The sequence below is a fragment of the Rhamphochromis longiceps genome, linkage group LG3, assembly GCF_057381845.1.
Source record: "Rhamphochromis longiceps isolate RC_006_pf linkage group LG3, R_longiceps_female_GT1.1, whole genome shotgun sequence".
NCBI lineage: Eukaryota > Metazoa > Chordata > Actinopteri > Cichliformes > Cichlidae > Rhamphochromis > Rhamphochromis longiceps.
The window spans coordinates 42,068,892-42,087,527 of NC_140559.1; the positions used below are offsets into that span (position 1 = coordinate 42,068,892).

At 37.7% G+C, this 18,636-nt stretch overlaps 1 protein-coding gene across 2 annotated transcripts in view; it reads right to left on the bottom strand.

Moving 5' to 3' along the window:
• The window catches only part of adisspb (adipose secreted signaling protein b), a 44,664-nt gene that overhangs the window by 19,041 nt on the left and 6,987 nt on the right, over window positions 1–18,636 (bottom strand). For both annotated transcript variants that reach the window (XM_085398347.1, XM_085398339.1), the window contains exon 3: window positions 7,179–7,312. In XM_085398347.1, the coding sequence (XP_085254473.1) occupies window positions 7,179–7,312 (134 nt within the window). The remainder of the gene's footprint in view (window positions 1–7,178; window positions 7,313–18,636) is intronic.

Consider the following 18,636-nt stretch of genomic DNA (forward strand, 5'->3'; position numbering starts at 1 on the left):
TGAGTGAGAGTTAACACTTCAAGAGGCTTAGTAACATGAACTGAACTTTAAGACATTTCAACTTGGTTTCTGGTAGGGCAGTTATCATCTGAGGAAAGCTTAGAATAGTCACACGCACATTAACAAACACACTTTTGTTACTGCAAAATTAAACGTATGCGCAAGTTAAAAAAAGAGATCTGTAATCACTCATCTGCCTGCTTTCCTGGGTGTTCGGCTGTTAGTCTGTTCTTTACATTGCTTCCTCTTTCCCACGTTGTCAAACTCAATGCTGACATCATTACCCTAGTCCAATCATCTTCTTACCAGCCTTCTTTTAGCCAATCAGCCTCCACTCTCTGCTCTGTCATTCTCCCCTTCAGACTTCAGACAACCCAAGCCTCCATCCTTACCACAATCAGTGTCTAGACTACGGGGGTCCTGACTAATAGCCAAATACATAAATTTTTCCATCTCAATAAATCAATAACTTTTTTTTTTTTTTTTTTAAACACACCTAGAGTGTTTTAAAAAAAGCAAACCCATGCCATAAAACTCCCATCACACAGTTTTTGTGCTGATGTTAATACAAGAGGAGAGTTGGAGTCCTGCAGGTACCGACTCATCAAAGCGTCAGTGACTTTTACACACCAGGAATCAGCAACCTCGCTCTGTAAATGGTCTTCCACTTTGTGCCCCAGTTGTTGTGGTTTTTAAACACTTCAACTTTGCAATAATACCAGGAAGGAAATCTCATAAACTGACTTGTTGCAACGGTCACATCCTATTACAGTACCATGGGCTTTAGAATGGCCCCTTCTTTCACAAATGTTTGTAAAGGCAGACTCCATAGCTAGCTGATGGGTTTTATACACCAGTTACACTTGTACGGTGGCCCTGAGAGGTCAAATGCACTGCAGCTAAAGTAAACAACAGTCAAAAGAAGAACACTGAATAAGGCAGACAAAACAGTCCTACTCGCAGCCTACCAACAGCTGCATCTATGAGGTGGCTGTACCTCAGGTGGTAGAGGTCACCTATTAATCGGAACGTTGGTGCTTTGATTCCCATCTACTCCAGTCTGCACACTACTTCAAGATACTAACCCCAAGTTGCTTGCTGATACATCAGAGCAAGAATGCATGTGAATGTTAGATAGAAAGCACATACAGAGAAGCTTTGAGTGCTAAGATGGAGTAGAAAAGAGCTACATAAGAACCATTCCATTTACCATCTATGGTATCAATTCAGAAATCCTAGGTGACTTTGCTTTCTTAAAGTCACAAGTTTTTCAGAAAACTTGACCTCTGGCCCCTGAGGTCAGATTCTCGTAGATGCACATGTGGTATCAATTGAAATTCCTACGTTGCTTTGATCTCGAGTTACCGATTTCACAACTTGGTTGTTGGTGTTGCCCACCTGCTCGCCCATCCATCAGGGTTACAACCCCATCTGACTTTTACGGCTGAGGGGTAACATGTAAAACCACAAAAAGTGCAAAGTTCCAGATAGTAATTAAGAGAATTACCAAAATTATTACAATTCATCTGTAAGGGAGACACAATGGCTTTAAATTTCATCTACATGAGCTGCTCATGGTTAACTAGTGAAGGCTGAAACCTGAGATGCAGGCTCTTTTTCCCAGAAAAGTTTTTCCCTTTAATAAACCTTGTTGGTAACCTCTGTGTTTTATAGCTCTAATGTTGTGGGAAGTAAGTAATTATTTCTCTGTTGTCACCATCATGTTGCTGCAGCCGCTGTATGTTGACAGGGGTGGTTAGGTTGCTATAAGAAGCCAGAAAGTGTCTAAATAAGCCCAAGTTTAAGTGTAAAAGGCAAGAACAAACTTGCCTATTCAATATAACCCAATGTACTCCTTACTACATATTCAATATTTTATATATACATTAAGATAATAGCTGCTGGCTAGCTGGCTAGTAAGTTGTTACCCAGGTGGCTTACAGTTAAGCTAACACAACGAGAGCAGGAAATAAGACTTTAATTATTTGAGTCATGAGTGGTAGGCACACAACAGTAGCATACATGCCGTTTTTACTCCTCCCGTTTTCATCCTGTATGTGCTTGCTGTTGGTTGAGCTTGAAGTTCCTGCTGTGCCTTTGAGAAGATACAGCGGACGGTCAGCTTCACACATGGATAAGGGTGTGGGGGAAAAAAAGTCCATCTTTGCTTGCCAATTACACTGAATTGAGAAAGTCGACCACTTTATCATGTTTTATAACACACAACAGTTTTCATTCAACATTATAATATGACTTTGTGACTTTGGGGTTTGATTATTTTGGGACACATGTCTGGTATGCAAATTTTATGAACCTGCCCTAACACCAAGAAAATAAGAATCAAATTTATGCAGCGCTTTCTCACTGCATCCACCTCTTTGTTTCAGAGTTGACCACAGACACTTAGCCCGAAACAAGAATCTTCATACTGAAGTTTGCAGTTATGAATCTGGAAAGTTACACTCAGAAGACTTTAAAGGCACCGTTAAAAAAAACACCAACAACATGAGAAAAAGAGATAAACAACAACAAATCTGTGACACTACTTCAAAGTGAGATGTTATTTCAAGTTGCTGTTTATGTTATTTTAAACTTATTTACCAAAGAAAAAAGAATGTTGTAATAACAAAGATACATTGATTAGTGAACAAACATTCTCATAGACTTAAAAATTAATCCATTAAAATGACATTGGGGAGGGCACTTGTTTGTGGAAGCCGCCAAATTGCCCTACAATCTTGATTACAGTGTCCCAGATGGACATCACTCTTCTGCCTAATCGCGTTTCATTTATGTGACTAAAGACCAACTACATACATAGTACGCCTTATAAGTCACTTTGAATTTAAAGATCACCCCTGACCTTAGGTCAAAGGTGATCTTTAAATACTCGTCCACAAGTTTGAGGTGCTTGTTACACTGAAACTTGGGCTTTCTGGCTTATTATAGTAACTTAACCCCACACTCCCCCATCAACAGAGTGACTGCAGCAACATGCTGGTGACAACAGAGAATGAATTACTCACTTTCCACCATAATAGAACTACAACATACAGAGGTTACCAGCAAGGTTTATTGAAGAGAAAATCTTTTCTAGTAAAAAGAGTATCACTGCAACTCATATTTCAGCCTTCACCAGTTAACCATGAGCACATTTATGTAAATGAAACAACGCTTGACTCAAACACGAGTTTCTGGAGCCAACTTCAGTGATCAATTTTGCTTTAGTGGCATGATGAACCTGATGTTTACGATGAATGAACATCGGATGGATTGCCATTGAAAGCTCTCCAATATTTTTAGTAGATCAATTTGAATATCCTATCTCCCATCGTTCTCAAGTTATACTGTTCACGACGATAACACCCCACTCGACTTTTTACAGCTGAGCAGTAAAAAGCTGTGGGATTTGTAATCTTCAAAGATTCATGGCAATCCATCAGACAGTTATAAACACATTCCTCAAATTCATGACGTTGGCAGAGGAAAAGCAAAAAAATTTCTGGGAAGTATTTTTAAAAGATGTTACTGCTATTCAAAAATAAGTTGTTGAGACACTTCAGTTTGGGTCTAAAACGGTGCAATATGTCAAAACAACTGAACATAGTAACAACATTATGAATTCGAATCTAGCAATGCATCTCTACTGACAGATATCCCACACGTTACATTCACAGATAATAATGTTGAAAAGAAAAATAAAGAAAAAAAACAATGAAATGAATAAAAGTTGATGAACAACCACCTCTATAACAAAGCAGCTGTAAAGAACTGTAAAAAGAAAGTAAAAAATAAATAAATTGTGCAGTTAGCAACATGGTTCATTATCATTACTATCATCTAAAGATCAAGCCTGTATGATAAATCACCCTGTGACAAGTGTCACAGGGTGATTTATCATTAATATTACAACAATGTTGGGCCTTAGGCACCTTCCTTTGTTGTTGGTTCCTCCAGGGTTTAAGAGCCGAGAGCAGAAAGATGCGCTGTCCGATATCATTGTTCTCTAAACTTTAAAGCTGACAGAGAAGATTAGCAGGAATGAAAAGACTTTAATCTTGGACTCGATGTTTCACAGATACAACCTATCAATTCTGACAGAAAGCGAGGGGACGGGTACACCAGATCAAAGACCTACCTCTCTCTGTTATATCTGCCACTTGAAAACATGCCATCCAAAGAAATTAAGCCCTTATGTACTATTTCTGAATTTTTAAGCTAATACGCCACAAGAGATATAATCTGTGAAAAGTAGATTTGTTTTTTGAAAAACAAAACAAAACTTAAAAATATTTTTAATCACTCCTTTTATAAATGTAGCCGGTTGGAGGCTTCTTGTTAGAAAGACATGTGCCAGAGAAGTAAGATCTTGTATTGGCAAACCTTTAATCAACCTTTTTACAGCCTTTGTTGACATCCACTCTGAAACTACACCTGCACCCCATGACAATAAAAGTGGAATTGAATTTGGTTCTCTGGTGTACGTGACACGCATGACGCAAACTGAATAACAGGCTGGAAGCAAACTGGTGCAGAGTGTTTCTTATCCAGAGCGTGTGATGCTGCCAGACAGCTGAGCTTAGGGTGATCATTTTAAGTAAGTGCCTCCGAACATTTCCAACGCACATAATCACCAGACTAAAAATAGTCTTCAGTCTTCCTATCCTTCACAGACGGAGGTTTAACATCTTTATTGCTCTTGATAATTTCCCCTTGTCAAATAATTGCACAGCATAAAAGAAAGAAGTAACACGTGTGCTTTTAGTGTCCCTCAAACCACCAGTACTCTTAAAAGGGAAAATGAAAACCTAGGAGCAAAATGGAAAAATATGATCAAAAAGAAACTGCCTGTGAGCTGCAATCGCTGATGAAACTTGGTTCAGTATTTTGTTTGTATATCATCAAATTATCACGATCACAAATTTCTGTTGAAATATGGCGATATCTTTTTGAGACTCTAGCCTACCCCTATTACTTAAACATTTACAAATACTAAAATTTGAGAATTACATCAGGAAAAAAACTACAAAATAAAATAAGTACTGACTTTTCATAGCATGTTGATGTAATTTTTGACTCTACTTGTTACAAAAGCTTTATTTTATTTATTTTTTAATGCCACCTAATCTAACACGTCCTCTTATTAGCTCTCCATATCCACTTCTAGTAACATCCTCTAACTAAAATATTCACACAACTTAGACATTGTTTTGTGTCTACACTAATCACACTGCTTTTTATTTTGTAGACTGATAAGATAGATTGATCGATCTAATGTGTCATGTGAAAACTGAAAACAGTCTCAATCATCCCGAAGACTGAAGAAGTCACTTAGATGAGAGATGAAATGTTTCTCCCTCTCGACGTCCAGATGAACAGAAGGGGTTTTATTCATTATTTTAGCGCTCAGTACTGTCATCTATAGCACCAAACAACAACAGCATGGCACTTACATTGAAGGTGAGACAACGTAAGACATTTTTTCTTCCATTTATATAATACATGTAGCAGCCAGAGGTCAGTCAATAATTGTCCTGCATGAAGATTTTGATAATTACTGACTTTTATTATGAATCCCTAGAGAATTTTATTCATATTAATCCTCCTTCAACACTAACAACAATCTGAAGCAATTAAGTGGAAGTGGTGGTCAACCACAGATATGGAAGAGCCATACAGAGGCGGTATGCAGTAAAGGACAAAGGTGACTTTATTTTCTACAGAGGCTAAGGTCACTGAACATCTGCCATCCCTTGGTGTGCAGTGTGTCTACCATATGGTGGTGGCCAGTGCTTTTTGTTGGGGCCTGCTGAGGAGAAGCTGTCCGCACAGCAGAGAGGAACAGTAGACAAACCTATAGAGGAACGGCCCAGCAGTCGGGTCTGAACTTGAAAAAGCTCAGCAGGCAGTAGAGAGAAGAATGCACTTGAAGCTGAAATCAGCTATGATCAACCCTGCACACCCACTCTGTGGCCTGAAGGTTATCAACAGCAGCACCTTCAGTCAAAGACTGACTGCACCAAAGTGCACATCTGATCACCTCAGGAGGTCCTTTATATCAGCTGCCATAAGACTGTTCAGTGCACAGTGATAATAATATGATTTTATCCACATGTTTGCACATTTGCATGTTAATCACCTACTGTTTTATATATACTGAAGTACTATTAACTTTTTTGAAAGCATTATTATAAATGAGTAAAGGCTATCTTTCTTACTACCATTCGTGGGTTCAATGATATAGAACTGATGAGAAACAGAGTAAAGTGAATTACCTCAACTGCCGTCTGACAGTCAGAAATAGCATCTTATATTAGACTTCCTGTAAGGCGAGACTGTGGTCTGACTGCAACTAATACAGACAATACATAAGAGGAGAGTGGTCTTCAGACTCTTTAGCAGGACACAGGAAGTGAGATAAAACTGTTCTACAACCGCACCGATAAAAACGCTAAAGAAAAACTTTACTTGATTTAAATTCAGCCGTCATTGCCTTCAAAGCTCCTTGTGCAACTCTGACCTTCTTATCTACATCTGGATATACTCTAAAGTCCATTCCCATGTTCACGTATCTTCTCCTCTGTGTCTAATCAGCAACTTGAAATTCATCTTAGGAAAAAGAAGGTTGCAGAGAGCCAAATTTGGCAATAGGGCACAGTGATGAGCTAAAATCATGGCCATATTTCAAGTCATTTGGATCAAATGTGACAGGAAGAAATTTCAGGGCACAACCCAGGAATGTTTAAAAATAAACAACAATCATACTTCTCTGACTCCTGACCTGATGTAGGCTCTTCCACTAAAACCTGCACCACGGTCGGACAGAGACTCGGCTCTCATCATTAGCGATCGTCCTTAGTATAAAAGTCAAATTGGTTTGAAGAATGAGTTCACGTTTGTGCTCAGCTGGTGGTCTGAACAAGATGTCAAGGAAACAATCTGTCAAGTCCTTAAAGCCTCACAGTGCTTCACAAGCAGAAGACAGGAATTTAGCTGTGGTGGGTTTCGTTTGGGGTTTTTTTGGTTTTCAAGGAACAAGTTGTGAAACTTTTTGACTGCACTTGTTATAAAAACAGTTAAGGTAAAAAAAAATTAAAATCAAACTGAGCTACATTAAAAGACATCTCTTTAATCTTCAGTAACTATTAAGTGTCAAACTATTACAAGGTTAAACTAACCTTGACCAAAAAGTTGCCATCATCTTCTGGAGTCACCATGACAACGGAGTCATGTAGCTTTTCATCGAAATGAACGTGTGAAGATGCAGCGTGGGGTTCCTCTGAGAAGCGCACGCCTCCTGCCTTAGCACAACCTGAGGAAGAGGAAAGACGGAAGAGCAGCTGAAGGTCTGCTATGTACAAATATTCACACTGCATCCCTTTAAAGGGAGAAAACACACATTAAGCAGCCGGTTGTTTCCTTTAAGTGATGTAATGGAGAGTTGCTGGAGAGCACTTCACAATCACTCATGCGCATGCTTTGCTAGTATGCACCCTCTGGGTGCTTTAAAGCCTTGAAAATGCACACACAAACACACATCAGGCACAAAGATTTTATCCCCTTCAGATATTTACTTTTTTTTTCTTTTTCTTTTTTTTTTTTTTTTTAAGTGACCATCTGACTGGGCCAATGCTCATTTCGCAGCATGAGACAAAGACACCAAACACATACCCAGAGTCTTAAAGCTATCTTTACCCACAGGATAAACAGGGTGATATCACATTACAGACACCTATATGTGAATCTCACTGTTACCTCAGTGTCAAAATAAAAGAGTTAAAGGTTTGCAATCTAAACTTCTGATTTGGCCTTAGATTTTCGTGTTATCATAGGACACACTGACACATTTTTATTTATTTTTCCTCTGCCCAGGCATTCATCCCCAGTGTGAGAGAATGGAAAATCCTTCTCCAAATAAACAGCCCTCCACAAAAAATAATAATTCCCTGAAAAAAACAAACAATTTGTTCAAAGGTCTCCTCCATAAATTTGAGCCCCTTTCAAAGCATCTCCTTCCCAGAGCCTTTCAACACCAGCTAAACAGCAAGACAGGGAGAAATAGTACAAAGAATATACCTAAGCAACTTTTTAAATATTTATGAAATACTCTATTAATAGGACGATATCCTTTAAGCCACCGTGAATGCTACTGCCCATAAAAACACTTTAAGTGAGTGATGCTGCAGTGTGTGAGTGCATGTCTGAACCCTCAGTTGTTATCACACATGAGCTTCCAGAGAGTGAGTCACAATATCAGAGATATCAAGTCAAGAAATTGTCCTAAGATGCCCTATTTTAACATGTAGACAAAAATCAGGAGATAGTCCCCTCAAGAAGCTGGAAATACTCAGTTTGGTTTCGGGTGCTGCCTTAATAGAGTATAAGGGAGTCAGCATACATCACGCCCACTCCATCAATTCACTAGATAATCACCAGTATTTATCTCACGTGGGCACAGTTCAGCATCACTGGGGAGCTTGCAGGTTAAAGACGGTTAACTGTTGTGTGTCCTTGTAGCTATGTTGTGATCCTCTAACACTGTGCAAGGCCATGCGAGTTTGGTTAATAGAGAACTCTGAGGTGGTCATAAACAGACGAAACAATGCAGCAAAGAAAGAGGGTGGAGTTTGCTTTTTTTGTTTCTTTTCAATATAGTACGATTATAAGAATGTCTGTATGTTTTGTAACGTTCACACGAGGTCTGCAGCATTAAGACGAATCATAGCGGTGGAGCAGCAGTGCTATGATTGGTGCTAGCAGACTGGAGGCGCCCTCTGACATCTCCTGTGGAGTTAAACGATAGTTAATTACGGTTTACATATTTAAATATTCCTAATGTATGTTGGGCTCTAATGAGCGTAAGATCCCCAGCTCGGTCCCAGGAGGAGACACAATTCCCTTCAAGGTCGAATCAGGAAGGAGACCTGGCATGAAAAAATAAAAATCTGCAACTCAAACATGTGGAGCTACCTGCTGTGAATAAGGAAGCAGCCCAAACTAGCTTTATATACAGTGAAAACTATCTGCTGCTTCCTGTCAGTGCTTTGCAAGGATAACGGTCCTTTGTGTTAATATTCAAGATGTTAGTTTCTAAAGATAACAAGGAGGCGCACTCACAGCCGGTCACTTATAGCCACTAAATCTGAAGAGTTTGAGGAGTTGAACTTGAACTACTTGATCGATAGCTTTTCTCCAAAGAATCCCAGAAGGAGGTCAGTGCTTTAGCTGAAGTAGGACATTTTTTAACCACTTCTATTTCGATTAAGCAGTTTCTGACACCTTAAGATGGATATACTGTGCTTCAGATGGCATGTAAGGAGCTTTACTTTCTCTATTTATCATTTAACATGTCATAATATTAAATACAACTTCAAACTAATACAATCTGCAATAATGTCATTGTTTAACCAACCTCTGTCTGCACAGTTGTATGGTAATGGTAAATGAACTGGTTCTTGTTAAGCACTTTTTTAGCTGTACTTGAGCACTCAAAGCCCTCTATACAATCTCACTCACAAATTCATACAAGCTCTTCTACTTCTGCTGTAGCATTCACACATATTCTCAAGGAAGTTGTTGTTGTTGTTGTTTTTAAAACTGTGTTTTATCTCTGTTTAATCTCTAAAAAAGACTGTTTGACAACAAGGCCCACATGTCTAACTTGGATTTCATAAAGCATTACTTCACCATGGAACAAACTTTGCTGGGTTACTTCTTTGGCTTAGGTGTGTTTATGTTCGGAGTCACAGTGTAACAGGCCCATGCACCACCACACTGAAAAGCTATCTGGGATCAGCATTATTAATTCAGTGAGCTAAATGTCACCAAAGTCACACTCACTCCAATAAAGGCTCATTTACAGCAGTCAGAATATTAATGTCTTTTTTAATACATTTTCTCATTCGTGGTGTGCAAGAGAGTAATTTAAACCACATTTTGTTTCTTGCCAAACTGACAGTTGGGGAGATTTATTTCTTTTTCTGAAGTCAAGTCTGAAGTTAAACTATCCTCACATTTACTGGCAGAGGGTTTCCCTGCCCTTCAGATCTGGACCAGAAATGTTACTTTAATTTAAGCACAGGGTTTTTGTCAAACATCCTCTGCCAAATTATAATAAGCCAACAGTTGGTGAAGCTGATACCATCTGAATTAATTACCAATCTAAGACAGTGAAGCTAGGCAATATCCTAGCATTTGTCTTGAAGAGCAGATTAAATCAAAAATAATGAATTTCTTATCTCACAGAAACAGGAAACCAATAGTAATCTGAAAATAAAGACATATCAGATTAATATAAGCTAAATTTATATAAAGGCCAGTTTCCTGACAAGTGAGCATATTAATATGCACAGGTTCAATTTGTGTAAGGTATAACTGATCCAGCTCATTTAATTATGTAGCACAACCTAAACCTACTTTTTTTTTTTTGTTAAAGTAATCAAATAGAATTTTTGTTTAAGGCTAGCTCCTGTAAAAATAACCAAAGCCCAGCATGTGCAGCAGAGCTAGTAAAAAGAAATGAAATAAAGTAAAAACTTGGATATTCTACATTCATTAGGTAATATCAAAGAAAACATCACGTGCAATGAACTTGCAATTGTGTTGCCTTTGAAAGGTACAGGAACTAGAACTGCAACAATTTGGATGGTTGGATGGCACAATGAAATGGCAATAACAAGGAGACAGTCTACAGTTTGTGACTGTATGGGGTCAAATTGGTAATTTCATGTTTGCAATAATCTGTCAATTAACTCTAACAACAGGGCGAAAATATCAAATTTGTTGCTGTGTACAATGAAATCATTCATATTCAACTCATATTAAATCCTTTAGATATATTCAGATACTCGGTAAAACCTGGATCTGAAACTAAAATTCCTCTATAAATAGTGATGTAGTCACTGCAGGATGGCAAATTAACTACAGGAGTTTAAGCACTTAAAGAAACACAAAGAAATATAACCATAATACAACCACTCAAGAACCAATTTAGTCAAGTGCCCTATTGTAAGACATCGCAGACCAGTCGCACTCATCAGCACAGACTCACTCCAGTTAATCGCACTGTGTTGTGATCTGTTTGTGAGTGACTGCACTAAGTCAGGTCTCCATTGTTTGGAAGCAGCCTGGCTCCCAACAGGCAACCGGGGCAATCACCTTGTTATTGAACACTTGTTAACTAATTTGCCTCAGACAGCAAAAGAGTTCAATGCAATCACCGAGCAAACATCAATTTTTCCTTGGGGCAAGGAGGTTAATGTCAATAAAGGTTGCCGGCAGCTGCTACTTCCTTTTCAGTGGCAACGGTGAATTCATTTTAAAACATCTTGCCTTAACAAGTAAAGAAGTCAAAAGATATGAAAATGTTCTTTCATCTTTTTCCAGTAGTTCTTCAACTGATTGGCCTCTACTAATGCTAACCGAAACTGGTATTGATAACTTATCTTTACACCAACGTGTTGCACTTTCTCAGAAAGTCACTAACATTCATTTTCTAAACAGAAGCCCTCTAGTGTTTCAAGAAACTTATTTATGTGGAACTAGTCTCTACTAGAGCAGTTTTGCATGATTTACAGTTTAAAATAATCCACATTTATCCATTAGTGGGACTTGGTGGAGCCCCTCAATTCAACTTGTGTCTGACACAAGTTCTTTTAGCTCCTCTCCGTTTGAGCAAACCTTCCTCTAATTGGCTGTCTTTAACAAACAGCAGGTTTTAAGAAGATGGGTGGAACTTCTGTGGTCATATTAAGCGCTATATGACTGACATAGCCATGTAAGGATACCCCTCTCTATGACATCATTCAAAGCCAACAACAGAAAAAAACTGTCTGCAGACAAGCATTTTCAGACATTTTAGGCCTAAACTTTGGTCTCACAGGGAATACATATACATACACAGACATCATTATGCAAAATGCTGGCTATGTTGGCCCTAACAGCAGAGATCACTGTAACATCCATCCATCCATTCTCTTCCACTTATCCATGTCAGGGTCATGGGGGGCCTGAAGTCTATCCCAGCTGTAGCAGTATAACTGAAAATATTAATAAAGCAATAAGTTGTTTTTATAGATACAAACGTCTGCTGTAAGAACGATGAGTACATATTTTTAGAAACAAGCCCCGACGTGACCGTGCATACCATAAGTGGCTCTCCAGTGCAATCCAGTATTCAAACTCATAGCACAAGACTGATGCATTTACCTTTAGTACATATACTAACACAGCCAGCTACATTTACACAAAGCACAGGCATTACTGTCACTCTAGTTCCATTTAACTTTTATTCAGACTCATATTAGAGATTAGAAGTGCTTGCTATCAGCAATCTGGGTCACAGTAATGAGTTTGTGGAGTTACATCATGTTCCATATGTGCAGGATCACTGTGTAGAAATAGAACTGGAAACTGAGGAAGGATGTTTCATATCCAAAGCTCTTTATATCAAAGAAAACAACAAGAAGCCTTTTAATATTAACAATATCCCATACTCGAAGTTCTAAAACAAGATAAGCAAAATGTAAACTAACTTTAAACTGAATTTATTAGCCTTGTTATCCTAGACAACGCTACCTTATAAGTCTCCAGATAAAGGATGAGAAGAGTCAGAGTATGTCAATATTATCCGTAAAATGAGTTTTCTTATCTGATCTGTGCCTTTTTATGAATTCAACACATACCACAGTATTAATAATGAGTCTTTCCCAAGTCACGATATTCACCCTGATACTTCCATATTTGATTTTAGGAGCACAGTGTTTGGCATCAGGTATTTGACTTTCAAACATTTTTCAGTACCGTAAATGTGCTCATTCAGTTCTCAATGTTACTATAAAAATACTCTAATGATAAAAGGAATACTACTTGTTTCATGTTTAGGGTAATTAGTTTAGGCAAAGAAAAAAAATAGAATAAATCTGTGACAAAAAATTCCCAATTTTAAATCCTGTTCAAATAAAAGAAATTATTGATGTATGCTACATTTTAAATACGTCAACACTTCAAAGTCACATTATAACGTCACAATTAAAAGGTTTATCTTTACATTTGGAGCAGTTCATATAGGACTGGGGAGTGTGCAGCTACTGGGATTGTCTCAATTGACAATGAAGATCAAATTGAGATAAACCATCATTTATAACCAATAACAATACACACATGAAACCTATATCTACAAAAAAGAAATAAATAAACAAAAAAATGCTGTAGCAGGTCCAAATGCAAGAAACTGAATAACCTCTGAATGATGGACCTGAAGTTTTTGGATTCAGGTGAGTCACCATTATTAAACCTGTTTTTTTGAACTTACGTGATTTTTTTTGTTTGTTTTTTACAAAAACCTTTTAATAATTTAATTAGTTCATAATTTATGTGCACATTTTCTTTTTACCTTTATTGAAGACACCCAGAGGTCAGAGAGGTTTTATCTGATATCATCATTTGTTTTATAGAACCATTACAAATGCATTTCTGAATCAGCTATAAGCTTAAATTCATCAGCTCCTGTAGGAGTAATGCTTTATACTGATCAAGAGCAAATCTTTTAACATCTACTAGACATTTCTTGTATCTTATTTTGGAGTATAGAGTACCAATATACGTGGGAAACTTAATAACATTTGAAAAATAGAGCCTAGAGCTCTCTTTTTCCTTTTTTATTCAAATAGAAGGTGAGTGGATACAATGATATAATGATCACCACACATAATTTAAACTTCAGCAATAATATGTATGCATTTTTTCTTTCTTTCTGAGAAGACGTAGCTCTCTATCAAATATTAAGCTTTACTATAGTCATCTAAATCACATGAGAGCACTTTTCACCCTGCTATAAGGCTTTTTGAAGGCTTGAAGTTCATACAATGGGGCTTCATGGGAGAGTAATTACTCATGTAAAGGCAGACTTTTTGCAGTAAAGCAGCCTTTCACAGTCAAAACGATATGCTATAGCTTGAAAAGTCCGATTAAGAAATGTGCTTTTATCTACAGCGAGTCTACCTGAACTTTGACTCCATGTGAAAAAATTAGCAGTTTAAGAAAAAAAAATAATGGCATGAGTTGTAAATCTAAGAGCTGTAATGTTTTGCTCAGAAACTAACAAATGACTATGACGCTACATGTGTATTTACAGATCCACTCGCTGGCCACTTTATAAGGTACATTTGTTCAACTGCTCAGTATTGTAAATATGTGATCAGCCAATTATCTTGCAGCAACTCGATGCATTTAGGCATACATACTAATAATGACTTGAAGTTCAAATTGAGCTTCACAATAAGGAATAAAAGTGACTTTAAACATGCTGCTAGTGTTTGCTGTTTTTATAGCCTGGTTTCACTCAGTGGTGTGGTAAAATAAGTGTGCTGCTTCCATATTTGGTGGGGTTGGTTTTCTCATCTATTTTGAAGGACTCTGCTTTGTTGGAGGTTTCTAGAGTACCTTCATTTTTAGATACTAAATGTTTGGAGCCTGGCACAGTGTTTTCAGACACGCCCGGGCTTGTATAGCATCGCTATAGCAATGATATGACATTTTTTATATTATATTTATAATATTATTATCACTGACCATATGATATGGCCCAGCCCTGGTTGTTACTACAGTTAAGATTTACCACTGATATTTTTATGTCCCTACTAATATTTTGGGGGTGTGAAACATGGTCTCACAAATGCAAAATGTAAAGAACAATAATTAGAAATACAATTCAATGAAAGAGCAGATCGGCTGAGTTCAAAGGACACAAGGGGATGATTGAAGAAGACTTTTAAAGGGCAATGACTGCTCAGCAAATTAAGCATGATCATCTTAAAGAAACTGAAAGCTGCAATAAATACAACTAGTAATAAATAAGTCATAGGTTTTTTGTTTTTTTTTTATTTGTTAAAGGAGGATGGATAAAGATGAGTGTTTGCCACAAGCTGGCGAGCCAGTTAGGAGTTCAAAGAAAGAACGAGACGTTTTTACACAAACAAATCACAGATGATACTGTTCTCACAGATGGAAAAAAAATGAGTCATTGAAATTTGACTAGCTGTTAGTACACTTGGACGGCGCACCTAAGTACAGGCTATGTGGGGTAAACATTATACATGAAGCCTGTTAAAGTTTTTTATTTTTTTTATTTGCAGTAGTAACCATGCTCACTGTTTGGTTAGGTCAGGGTTTTCACTCATTCGTTTGAATTTAGGCTGATGTTCTTCACTATCTGTTGCCAAATTCCAATTTCATACTACAGCTAGGCAGATATCACTCAAGCTAGTGTCCCAGCCTGAGTAATATCTGCTGATATATTATACAATGCAGCTGCCTAAATCCACAAAGATCCATAAACCTCAGAGCCACAGCAGCAAATAAAAGGTCAGCAGATCACACAGCCTCTACACAAACAAAACAAATCTAACAAAGCCACTAAGACAAACAAATATATATCTATGGTTGTTATCTGAGCTGCTGTTAGAGCTGTCCAAATCCCGCTTTAACCCCTGGATCGTACCAAAAATGCATCTGTAGCTCACAGCTAATGTGTTTACTTGTGTTTTTATGTAAACAGGCTTCTAGATTTTTATCAAAAAAGATTTTATAACCCTCTAAAATGCTAATCTTCTTCAACAGGGTGATCCACTCATGCCAAAAGTAATGCTGCAGCCATCCATCACCTCCATTGCTGATTTAAAACTGTAACTTCCAGAGGCCTGTACATCTAAAATAGCTCATTCATAAACACTTTTCAGTTTTATCATTCATCTGGTGTCATGTTCCTATGAATGCTAAAGATCTACTCATCCAGACAGACTTGGCGGTAATTTCTTTCACTAATGAATCCACTCACAAAGATCAACAAAGGCAATTCTTTCTTAAAGACACTCAAAAAAATATATCTGCCCAGATTGCCGACTTTAAGTTATTCCCCATATAATTTTTGTTACATAAGTACAATGTACTTACATTTAATTTAATCTGGTCAAATGAAATTCACTAGACCAAGCACATTTTTCTTAATGATGAATTATTTAAATAAATTAACCTTTGATTTTATATATTTAAGTTGCATTTGACTGAAAACCTATTTACAGATAACCTCTTTAACACAAGCATTTCGTGTGTATTTGAGGTACTTTCACATACAAGAACTGCATCAAAGGCGCAGATCTGAGCCAAACCCTAACCCTATCATTATCACAATACTGAGAGCTGGCACTGCTTAGACTGGTCTCATATCCCCGAGTTAGCACAAAAAAGAATGTGTACACACAAATTAACACGCAGCCCTGCTCAACTGGCTTATTTCAGATTAATATACATCTACTTATGTCCTTCCACTAATCTGCCTGTCAGCATGTCCCTTTCTGCTTTGCTGAATATTACTGTAGGCTGTTAGCCTATCAGTCTAATCCTGGTGGGTTTAGGAATCAAGTGCAGTGTTTGCAGACTGGACGTAAAATATCATTACCTCCAAAAATTGCAAACCCCCCCCCCCCCAAAAAACCCAATCAGCTGTTATTAATGAAAAAAACTGCAGTTAATAAAAAGATAAAAAATATTACCAGTGTCTACTGTTAACATCACACCAACTAACTGCAAGCTTCAATATTTGGTAAAAACTCTGAAATGACCCACCTGAGACTCTCACATTTGGTTATATTACCACATTTAGTAGCACTCTTTGTGGGAAGAAGAGAAAAAAACCTTCAATTTTGCTTTCAGCACACTGCTGGGCATGGTTAAAGTGCGATCACACACGCTCATCTATGTCTTCCTGTCTTCTTTTAGCTTCTTTTCTGTCGCCTTTACATCCACTGACCTCGGCCCTAAGTAACACAGACGTGTCCAAGCCCATGAAGTGGTCCAAGCTACAACAAATATAAAATTTCATATGAAGACAACTGAGGGAGACTGATCCCGCTGATATGCAGCAGATGAAAGCGCACAGTAATTTACAAAATCCTCCTGGGAAAAGATTTTTAAAAAACAAACAACAACAATAACATTTTGTGTGTTACAGATTACCACAGATACTCGCACACGGCAATGTTCAAAAGGACAAAAGAAGATGATTGAAATCTCCACAGTAAAATTTTTACTGCTTATTATAAAATACTTTTACTGTACTAAAGGTAACAACTTCTAAGACACACTCTTCCTGTGATATCTGAGCCAATCCAAACCCTGTAAAACCAGCCATCAGTGAACCTAACAAAGGTCTGCAAAGTGGTCTGTGAAGGCAACAAGTATCCATAACTACTGCAAAGGAGATTAAGTTTTCATAGAGATAAACACATAGTCATTGTTCCCTGGCATGCCTCACTGTACCATTTCTGCTTTTCAATCAAAAAAATAATTTAAGTCAGGCTGTGTCATGGCTGAAATGGTTAATCTGTGGTTATGCGTCATCATGAATTCTAACAGGGAACTAGTTACTCTATTTTTTTCCTTTCGTTTACCTTCTAATAAACAATGAATACAGAAGAAGTGCTACGTCAGTTAGCCAAATATGAAGCATCTAAAACTGTAGCTCATGTCCAAGATGAGTAAAACTGTTTTTTTGTTTGGGTTTTTTTTTTTTTACGCATCTATATATAGTAATGTGAAAATGAAAGTTTCACACGACTACTCATCATTTCCTTTCCTATCCTTTCCTGTGAAAAACAAACCCTTACTTACCCTTTACTTACTTAAGAGGGCAAGTAGCAGTTTAGATATTCCTAATCAAATCTGTTTGATTAACTGATCATCAGCAAATGTGAGCACCTCTATAAAAGCAGAAGTTTTGGCAGTCTGCTGGTCTGGAGCACTCAGGTGTATGTTAACACAAAGCCACAATGTAAGCAAATTAGCCTCATGGTCAGACCATGTAACGCTCAGAGAACCTGCTCAGAAAAAACAACAAGTGCGACATTCAAACATTACAGGCCTCAGTGGCATGTTAAATGTTAAAGTGCATGAAAAAGTTAAAGTTCATCATATTAGACAAAGACTTAACAAGTATGGCTTGTTTGGAGGGGTTAGCAAGAAAAAGCATCGTCTCTCTAAAAAGAATAAACCAACTCGGCTGTAGCATCTGAACAGGAATTACAGGAAAATGTGTTTTGGACAGATATGACAAAGTGGAAGTGTTTGGCCATAATACACAGCACCACGTTAGGAGAAAACCAAACATACAAAGCACAGCACAACGCATACCAAATGTCAGCATGGTGGTGGAGGCATGATGATTTGGGCTTGATTTTCAGTCACAGGACCTGGACATCCTGCAATCACCGAGTCGACCATGCACTTCTCTATATACCAACGTATTCTAGAACAAAATGTGAGGCCGTCTGTGTGACAGCTAACGCTTAGCCCAAAGTGAGTCACACAACACGTACAGCGGCAAATCTACAACTTACAACTTGTGTGTACTCAGTTTTTCATATGACTGTGCGTGATTTCCTGTACCAAATGTATCAGCAAACTGGTTTCCTCTTTCAGTACCTCCCCCCCTTCCCAAATAACTTTATGCAAATTATTTTTGCAGTCTGTTGCCACACGACTGAGTTATTCAGTAGAACTTAAAAAAACAAAAACATTCGAATCTCGGGTTAGTGTGGGCTGCCTATATGTTGAATATTACAGCCGTTGCTGTTTGTCTGT